This window comes from Alosa pseudoharengus, unplaced genomic scaffold, assembly GCF_046254945.1.
Source record: "Alosa pseudoharengus isolate Yale_2024_CS ecotype anadromous, Long Island Sound unplaced genomic scaffold, YU_APseudo_1.1 YU_APseudo_1.1_scf_23, whole genome shotgun sequence".
In the NCBI taxonomy this organism is placed as follows: domain Eukaryota; kingdom Metazoa; phylum Chordata; class Actinopteri; order Clupeiformes; family Clupeidae; genus Alosa; species Alosa pseudoharengus.
The window spans coordinates 26,235,995-26,246,051 of NW_027468685.1; the positions used below are offsets into that span (position 1 = coordinate 26,235,995).

At 38.7% G+C, this 10,057-nt stretch overlaps 1 protein-coding gene and 1 long non-coding RNA gene across 2 annotated transcripts; both read left to right on the top strand.

The window, feature by feature from the left end:
• The first annotated feature begins 234 nt into the window (after positions 1-234).
• LOC143140002 (uncharacterized) lies at positions 235-3,610 on the top strand. The gene is made up of 8 exons (XM_076300846.1): positions 235-317; positions 620-688; positions 812-841; positions 949-978; positions 1,060-1,165; positions 1,338-1,483; positions 3,055-3,265; positions 3,525-3,610. The coding sequence occupies exons 2-8, from the start codon at positions 629-631 to the stop codon at positions 3,608-3,610; spliced, it is 669 nt and encodes a 222-aa protein (XP_076156961.1). The 5' UTR covers positions 235-317; positions 620-628.
• Positions 3,611-6,489: 2,879 nt separating this feature from the next.
• On the top strand, positions 6,490-9,024 carry LOC143140226 (uncharacterized). The gene is made up of 3 exons (XR_012990587.1): positions 6,490-6,513; positions 6,633-6,746; positions 8,862-9,024. It is a non-coding gene; the product is annotated as an uncharacterized LOC143140226 (long non-coding RNA).
• The last annotated feature ends 1,033 nt before the right edge of the window (positions 9,025-10,057 follow it).

Sequence of the window (10,057 nt, forward strand, 5' to 3'; positions counted from 1 at the left end):
GTCTATACACACGATCCTACGAATCAATATAGAAAATAGTAACGTTTTATGTTGTGTTCACAGATGCCACTTTTCAGGAACAATGTCTTGCTAAGAAACCTCTAGGAACTGTAATGAGTTTTTTTGTTGTTGATGTTGTTTTTGTTTTGTTGTCTTTATCAGGGAGCAGAAACACGTTGCTAAAAGCACTGGGAAAACTGGAGAGAGACAGGGCAGGAGGCCCAACAACAGCACCCGGGCCAAGCGGCCGTGGTCAGAGAGAGAAGCGCCCCCCTGCACCATACTCACCTGGTGGCATCACCAGTGACAATGATGAGGTGCGTATACGTGAAATTCAACAGTAGGCCTATGTTGTTCTGTGATTGGTCGCCTATCTCAGGAGAAAATTTGCTCCATGGTCTCCAGGCTGCCTTAGCAGCGTGAATCAAATCGCGCGCAAGGCAGCATGGGAACACCCAGGCTAGCTTATAAAAGGATGGTGGTTGAATCATCTCAGCCAAGATGTGATGGTTATACACTTGTTTCACAGGAGAACCCATAGAACCCAATTCATTTGGTGACGGATTCAGAGTAGAATGTCTATTTGTCACACATAATCATATTTTCTCATGTCTTACAGTTTGTCCCCATGAAACGCAAGAAGAAGGAAAGGGAGTCCTTATCAAAAAAATTTCTAATGGAATACCACGTAAGTGTACAGACATTTTGTTTGTGGTTTTTCAGAGCTGTAGCCTATGTGGACTATAATTTGTGTCATATGGTTACAGTGTTTTCTAACGTAAGTGGTTCTGTCCTCCTCTCCACCCCACAGGCCGGTCTGGGAAAGTCCTCTGGCGATTCAGTAAGTGAACTCGCAATGGTTTTCAGAGCTGTATGTGGACTATTATTTGTATCATATGGTTAGTGTTTTCTAACGTATGTGGTTCTGTCCTCCTCTCCACCCCACAGGCCGGTCTGGGAAAGTCCTCTGGCGATTCAGTAAGTGAACTCGCAATAGTTTTCAGCGCAAATTGTGCAGCCCTACTCATCAGACCAACTCATGCTTTTTTCTCTCTCTAGGATTCAGCTACAATCAATAGCATGTCACACCAGCTTGATGAGATCTACAATATCTTAATTGATATGAACCATAGAATTAGCAGGCTGGAGAAACATATAATTACAAGTAAGACTCAAGTTGTTAAGTTACAAGTACTCAAGTTGTTGTTTTTAAGAGCTCTTCTTAATATTTTATATTGTTGGTTGGTTTAATTTCCAAGTGTATTATGATGGAATATGAATATCTAATTTAAAACTAAGTGGGTATTAATTAATTCTTTTTTCATGTTATTGTACAGACCACAAAACGCCTATGCCAGCAGGAGCGTCAGTACCACCAACAGTGCAACACCCACTGGCTGCACCACCAGCACCAGTGCGCCAACCAGCACCACCACCCCCATCAGCAAGTGCAACTACCATCTGCAGCACCAACAACACAGATGTATGTATTGTGCTTGTGTGGTGCACTTAATATGATAAGATAATATGGCCATGTTGGTGGCACCCATACAGAAAAATAACATATCCACATATATGCAGCTTGAACATATTCCAGTATAAGCACATCTATGTTAAATATATTTCCATGTATTTATCAATATATTTCAAAATAATGTATTAAATATATTGTAGCCATCTATTCAAATATAAGCTGGATGTAGCTACATGTGAATATATTTTTTCCCTTGATTTTTCTGTATGGGCAGTAGGAATCACAATATCACCTGCTCATTAACATTAGGATAGGTTATAATTAGGGCTGTCAAAATAACACGTTAATTGCAATTAATTAATTACAGAAATATTAATATGCTAAAAAATGTAACGCTGATTAATCACATTTCATAGTGACATTTGACCCAGTGCAGTCTAGCTTTCATGACTGAAGGAAGCATACGAGAAAGCACTGCTTTGAATGAAAAATGTAGGTTAGGCCTAAAAAGAACGCCCAGACCAATATACTTTTGACAGGAGCATCAATCTACTATTTCTGCAGTAAGGAATTTCCGTTGCCTACCATAGGAGTTCGTCATGTCTGAAGTAGCACCTCAATGCAAAACAATCCAGTTAGGCCTACGAGTTAGCACACTGATGATGATAATGCTAGCCGCCAGCCTTGTCAAAGTTAACTTTGCTAACGTTTTGCTGAGCCTACCCTATGACCGACTAACTAACTAACCAACAAACTCCCTTAATAAATTGACTACATTTGTTGCACACATTTGTTGCAACAAAAAGTCTTCAAAAGTATGTAGAAGGTGGTTACATTTATTTCCATTCCAATAACTTCACATTACATTTCCATTTGCACTTGTAGGCTATGCTGCTTCAATTTCTTTGTTCCTACTATTTAGTTTATTTTCTTGAACTGCTATTTCTTATCCTGGACTGTCACCTACTGGATAGAAAAGGCAACAACCTAGTAATTATGTGAATTAAAATCTACACGTTTGAATGGCCAAAAAAAAGATAAATCATAGGTGTATTTCCACACATTACCTTGGTGTTAGGGTAGCCTACTCTGCACGTACCATTGACAGTGAGTGGTAACTTCAGTCATTTGCATTTATCATGCTAAAAATCTGACACCAAGCACTATGCTGATGCCTATCAAAGGGGAAATTATAATAAAAGAGAGACACGTTGAACTTTAAAGTCTATAATGTTGGTTTGGCTGTTCATTGATTCGCTCATCTGCCAAACTTGTTTTCAAGATATGTTCATAGCAAAAATGGATGCATGGAAATAATTTAGATTAATGTCACAGAGTGTGTAATTAATTAGATTAAATGTTTTAATCGATTGACAGCCCTAATTATAATAGTCTCCCTTTACATAGAAAGGTTTTTTGTGGTTTAGGGAGCATAATACTAGGGATGCTATCTCCTGCTAAATGTCATTTTTGTAGAGGTCTGTGGAATTGTTTTTGAGTCATATCTAACAACAGTTGTGACTGACACAAGTGAGGAGTAGTAACCATTTCGTAATCAAAATTCATGTGTATATCCACAGGTTCATATAGGACCTTCCACTTCAATAACCCAGCTTCAATATGGTTCAATCAAGTGGTTTAATGCTAAAAAGGCCACGAAGGACCTTCTTCTGGCCGTGTTTGGGAGGAGCATACTTGCCAGCCACTCCTACACTGGCAAACAGTCCAATGCTTTCCGGGCTAAAGCAGCTAAACCCCAGCTTAACCCGGTCAAAGTGAGCGACATTATAAGTGAGTAAAACTTTATTTCTCCCTCACAATGTAATGGTTGATATATTGACTTTAAACTGTTTATACATTATATACAGTATCCTCCACTGTAATTGGCACACCTGTTGTTAGTTTCTGCATTATCGTGAATGAATATAAGATTTGAAAAGCTGAAAAAAAGCCTATGTCCAATTAAAGCATATCATAACAACAGCTAACTTGCAATATAAAGCACATGCTAACATATTCCTACACTTTCCCGCTGTTTTTGTTTCCACAGATTACATCACTATACGGTTTGGGGTCGACCAGGGGGCAAATGTGCGGATCAGGAAAAGATGGAGAAGAGGCGGACACATTGACTGACACACACACACACTGATTATTTGTAACAGTAATAATTTTTGTTATTGTTGTTATTTCTTTGTTTGTTTGTTTTTTTGTTTATTTATTTATTTATTTATTTATATTTAATAATAAATATAATTACTTCATGTCTGTTATTGGGAACTGGTTTATTTAAATTCAATATTGTTTATATAACCCTATAGGATTTAATTTAGTAACATCCTATAGGATTTAAAATCCTTTAAGTGTTTTTAAAAGACAAAAACCTATAGGAATAATATCCTTTAGGATTCCAATAGAGGAAATCCTGTAGGATTTCTATCAGATTTTGGAACCGAAATCCTATAGGAATTCAATAATCCTACTGGATTATTTTTTTTGTAAATCCTATAGGATTCTGGTTCCAAAATCTGATAGAAATCCTACAGGATTTCCTCTATTGGAATCCTAAAGGACTTTCTGATAAGGGACGACCGACCTTCAACGTTGAAATATAGGTGAAATAACGTCAGTTGTTGCGTCAATGTTAAAACAATGTTGAAACAATGTTTAACGCTAAATGGTTGTAAAAGGGTATGTAGACAAACATTGAAACAACGTTCAATGTTAAATGGTTGTAAAAAGGTCAAGAAAATCAATGTTGAATTATAGGTGAAATAATGTCAGTTGTTGTGTCAATGTTGAAACAATGTTGAAACACTGTTTTAATGCTAAATAGTTGTAAAATGTTGACAAATGGTTGTAAAATAAGAAATCAACAAAATCAGCATGGATATTAAACCAAATTGATTTGATATCAAGAAAAGGAAAAGGAAAGAAAATGTTCATGGGATAATAGGCTAGTAATGACAGCCCACTAGACTAGGCTAATGTTATTATTGTTTTGACACTTCTAATTAGTTTGGTAGCCATTTCAATTTAACAGTCTAAAATGCAACGATTGTTTTTAACGGATGCTTATCGCCTCTTGATAAGCGCATGCGCACACACAGCAACTCCCATCCCCCACCCCTGACTGACTATTTTGAACTCCAGCCCACCAGTGACTTCAACCGTCACTGTCATGCATCTGACTGCATGTGTAAGCTGTAGAAACTCTGCCGTTATCATATCCAAGGTAAGAATTACAGTACTTTTGTATGCCAATTGAAAACGGGAATTTATTCGAAATATATTGTTTTCATAATGGAATGTTAACCAAAGCTGTTAGTCATGTTAGGAATTAGCTAGAAACTAGCTAGCGAGCTAACTTTCCCAGCTACTAACTTCATTATTGTGTGGAATATCTGGAATGGTAGTTTATATCATATACCATATCTAGTTCTACTGTATCTGTCTGTGATGTCGCTATGAATGTAGAGTTTTAGTTTGAATGAAATATCAGGCGCAAGTAAGTTATAAAGCTAACTTAGCTACCATTAAAGTGGCTGTTACCATGCAGGCTAATGTTACAGACACATGAAGGTTGTTAACGTTAAGCAGCAGTAATAACGGTTACCTTGCAAACTTCAACATACATAATATACATGTAGTGTTGCTATAACGTGTTAACTGGAAAGATGACCTGTAAAACAAATTAATAAAGTCATATATAAGTTATATCTATACCCACTGATTTAAGGAACTAAGGAACTGCAGTTTAGTATTCATGGGTTTCATCAGGTCCCTTTCCACAGGTGTATAAAATCAAGCACCTTGTGACGGGAATGTTGGGAAATTAACATTCTAAAGAATATCTGGGTTCATTGAATTCAACATAGAATTTTAGAACCTTCAATTGTTGCGGAACTTAGAATGTTCAAAAACCTACACCTTTAAGGGTTAATTATCAATGCAGACTGCATGGTGCTTGATTAATACACCTGTGGAAAGGGACCTGATGAAACCCATGAATAGCCATGTTCATTAACAGACCTGTCATATAATAGATGTGAATGGGGGCAAGTATGATGGGTGGGCATGCCAACAAGTAAAGGGATCGATCTTTAGTTTGTGAAGGGTAGTGTTACATGTTTTTCATTTCTTAGCCCTTATTTGGCCCTTGTTTGATGTACCTGACTTGCACTGAGGCATGTGTTTATTTAAGATGCATGTGAGTGAAGTAGTGCTTCAGTGATGGTCTTTTCATGTTCTGTGTGTTTTGGAACTTATTGATCTTAGTCTCCATGTGTTCCCTCTGTTTGCAGTCGGTGTGTTGTGAGGACTGCTGCCCTGAGAACTCTGAGTGCATTCTGGAATATTCCAAATGTGTGCCACTTCCATACTGAAGAAGTTCCAAGCCCGCAAGAGAGTTCACTCACCAGGTAGACACACACACAAACACACGTAGAATTGCATATAGCATTATAATGCGTAAGCATGTATTTGTGTCTGTAACTGTGTTTAGTTTATCCCCTCTTTTCATGTGTCTGTCTGTTGTTATGACTGTGTAGTGGGCTCCATCAACTATCCAGGGCAATGTCAGTCCGTCTGGATGGCACTACCTGCTACTTGATGATGTCTGATAGCCATTGCTGCTGCCTTCAACGTGGTGTAAGTGTTTGTGTTTTGAATGCATTTTTTTTGTTCCATGGATAGGGCTATGGGTTATGTTATTGTGCATGCTCTAATTTGCTTGACATATGTGCTATGTAATGCATTAATACAGAAACTAATCAGGATTATTGCAGCTACTTAAAATAGTCTTGAATTTTGCAATTTAGCCACTTTACCATTGTGTTGGTGGTAATGTTAGTAGTGTTGTGAATATCTGCCAAACTGATCATAATCAATATTTCTGTAATTGTACAGCAATTCAATTTTTTGTACAGGATGCATCATTTTGTTTAATCTTATCTTTTACTCATATTTTACTGGCAGAGCCCGAACCTGATATCAAGACTTAACATAGACGGTGATGGTGGCAAGAGTGCCTTCAGAAGGTAATTATAATTTTTGTTGGTACACCTGATTGACTTACCTTACTTATTTTTTTGATGCTATGATTTTTACCTTTATCAACAATAACAAAATGTATGGCAATTGCTGTTTTATTTTTTAGGTGCTATCCAGCAGTCCCAGCCTGGAGCCAGAAGCTGCTATTGCAAGTCAGATGGGGGAGGAAAGGTGGTGTAAGCAAGAAGGCAAGAGCTGCTGCAGGCAATGTTGCAATTAGGTATGATATCACAGACATACTGCTGCTTAGACGTGTTGGGTCACTTTAAAGCCCGTGTTGCAGGTTAACCACCACTGTTGATTAATGGGTACATAAAGCACTCGATATATGTATATCATTTTTAAAAATGTCTCCAAATGGTGTTAAATGCCAGTTTTTGTTGTTTTTAGCATTAGCGGGGTTTTTTTACGCAATTCGGTGATGACGTCACGTTGGGGGCTACATGATCTGCGCTTCAGTCATTTCAATGCATTCCAATGGACATCGCGGTTACACTTTCAACATAAAGTTTCTATATTTACACTTCAAATTTCATCACAGCATTTATATCACAGCTACCCTATGATCGACCAATGGTAATAACGTTGCCTGATATCAAGTAGAAGTATTTTTTTTTCTGAATTTGGGGAGGTCTCGTTTTGGAGGGTATGTTTTACATTCATTCCTATGGGAAACGGTCGCGGTTACACGTTCAACATAAAGTTTGTATATTTACACTTCAAATTTTGTTACAGCATTTATATGGCAACTACCCTATGGTCTAACAAAGATAACAATGTCTTGTTTAATTAAGCAATTTTCTGAATTTGAGAGGTCTCATTATGAGGCTACATAATGCGCCTATTCAGTTCAATGCATTATGCTTATATATTGTTATGACCCTTTTTTTGTTACTGTCAGTGAACAGCACTGAGTGGAAGTCAACATTTTCTTTATATCTAGTGATGGTGATCATGTCGTTAGTTCAGATAATTAGGCTACTGGGTAAACTTAGTCAGAAGATCAGAATATAAAGCATCATGATAGCTAGCTAGTGCTATGGGCTAACTTTCCAGTCCCACCTGTGAGCCACCCCTGTTGTTGCAAACCGCCGCCGATTAGGCTGGTCGTGTCTTCAGCATGAATTTTTTCGATAACTACTCCTCGTGATTGATTGTCATTGACATCGTCAGGGTATGGCTTACCAAAGAGGGAGATAATAAGGGCAAGTCGCAGTTTGGCAGGTGCTTGTGTGGGCTGTGCCATCCCGATGGAAACTGCAGTGGAGAGCTGCTGTAACTGGGGAAGCGAGTGCGTTTTGGCCGCTGGTCGAGCTCACCCCGCGACCAGCAGATGACATGATCTATCTAGCTATCTATCTACCTGTCTATATATCTATCTAGGCTATCTATATCTATTTATCTATAATCTGCGCTATCTACTGCTGAACAATCCCTTACTCGTCTCTCTTTACTCCTCTCTCGTTACTCTCAAGGGTCTTAAGGTGGGCTTTGGTCTGTAGCCTCCCCAAGGTGACGTAATGCAATGCATTGTGGGGGAAAGGAGAATCACTTCAAACCGCTGTGAAATAGTACCTGCTTTTTCGTATTATATTCCGTTTTGTGATACCCAACAACATCAAATACAATGGATAACAGTTTAAATGTTTATTACCAATAAGCAAATTGTGCCCAAAATGAACCCTGCAACACGGCCTTTAAAAAAGGTCCTCTTTATCAAAAGAAATGCACCGGATATTTCTAAGTGTACCCCAAACTTTATAATGGTTGTGTATACACATCTGCTTTACTTCTAACTATGGCACCTGACTTCGAGGCTGCTAGTGTAGGTTTGCTTTTATTTGTCACACAAGCTGAGTAGTTTGCATTACAGGTGCTCCAAGAGATGTTGGGTAACGTCACTTCTGTTGATGTTCAAACAAAACCGAGAGCTAGCTCGCCCCTCCCTCCCCTGGCTAGAACAGTTTGTTATGTTTCATGGTCCAGACTAGACCAGGCCGTTTTTGGAGCCTGGGCTGTCCACAGAGACCACGTTTTTTTTACATGGTATTGAGGGGACAGGCAACTAGCGGATGATGAGGTGATGTTTGCTGTATGTGACAAAAAATGTTTTAGTTTAGAAACCGCGTAACATTAGCTAGCTATGAACTTGCTAATTAGGGCGCCGCCAGAGCCCTTATTAGACATTCTCTGGCGCCGCTTACTTCACACAGTGTGACTGATGGACGTTATTTGGAAGTTCAGTGATCGGAATATCCCTGATTCAAATCCCAGAGAATGTCCACAGGCTTTTTCACCAGTTTTTGACAATAATGGTTTGTTGTTTCCTCTTTAGATGCTGTCTTCAGCGAACCACCCTGACCCGAATAATGGACACCATGGGAAGATATTTGAATTATGCACTGGAGAGGGTGGGTGGTGGTGGCTTTCGGAAGACACTCCCTGCTGTTGCTGAATGATGCCATCGGTATACATGCACCACATACACCTGAGTTTGGATAGATCATTTATGTTGTAAAACATAAAACAAAATAAAATAATGTAAAAAAATATATAAGTTGACTGGTTCTTGATGAAGGTGTTTATCATTTCTGTGTGTGATAGGCCTACTGCAAGTTGCATAGGCTAATAAAGGTAAAATGTTGAAGCAATGTTGCAATATCAACGTTTATTCAACGGTAATTTGTAGTTGAGGCTTTAACCATGTTGGATTTTACTGCGTTGTTTCAATGTTGCAATATATCATATTCAACAGTGATTCACTGTTGAGGCTTTCAACATGTGTTCACCTATGTTGAAACGGCGGATGTTGAAACAATGTTGCGATATCAACGTTGATTCGATTTGCAAATCCAACTCATAATTCAACGTTGATTCACCCTTGGTATATAACGTTTATTCACCGTTGAATCAATGTTGAAATGCCAGCAGGGAGGTTTTGCAGGTTTTGCAGTTTGCACTAATTGTTTTGAGAAATGCACTAACTGCTGTGCAAATGTTAATAGTGATGTGAGAAAAGCACCAAAGCGACTGAGAAAAACTGTAAGCTTAAACTGAAAATGTAGATGCAATTGTTGTAAAATGGTGCAGCTCCTTTAAGAGAGCCCCGTGCGTAGGGATGGAGAGAGAGAAAGCGAGAGGGGATATGTGTGTTAGAACTGAGATGCGTGTGGAAAAAGTAGACGTGCTGTTGAGACTGGAGCGAGTCATATTCAAAGTAATGCAAAAATAAATTTGCAGATAAAACCAAAATCCTCGTCCATTTGCTAACCACTTTCAGATAGAGGGTTAGGGAGTTAGCCCCGACGTTACAGATAACTTCGGCCCTGGAGCGGTAACAAGCTCCCCTATGTTCTCCGACTAGGTTAGAAGAAAAAACAGTAAAAGTTAACGCTATCAAACAAACCCAGAAACTAGGCCTACTTCTACTAATTACGATATGAGACTACCTGCGAGCCGACAAGCCATATTTTTCATCGGATGACAGGGGTTAGTGCAGAAGTGAAATAGGCTAACCTAAACTGCGCCACT

Coding starts and splice junctions, on each gene's coding strand:
- LOC143140002 (XM_076300846.1), top strand. CDS start 629: ATGAAACGCAAGAAGAAGGAAAGGGAGTCCTTATCAAAAAAATTTCTA. Junction 842..948: donor GAAAGTCCTCTGGCGATTCA/GTAAGTGAACTC, acceptor TCCACCCCACAG/GCCGGTCTGGGAAAGTCCTC. Junction 1,166..1,337: donor GGAGAAACATATAATTACAA/GTAAGACTCAAG, acceptor GTTATTGTACAG/ACCACAAAACGCCTATGCCA.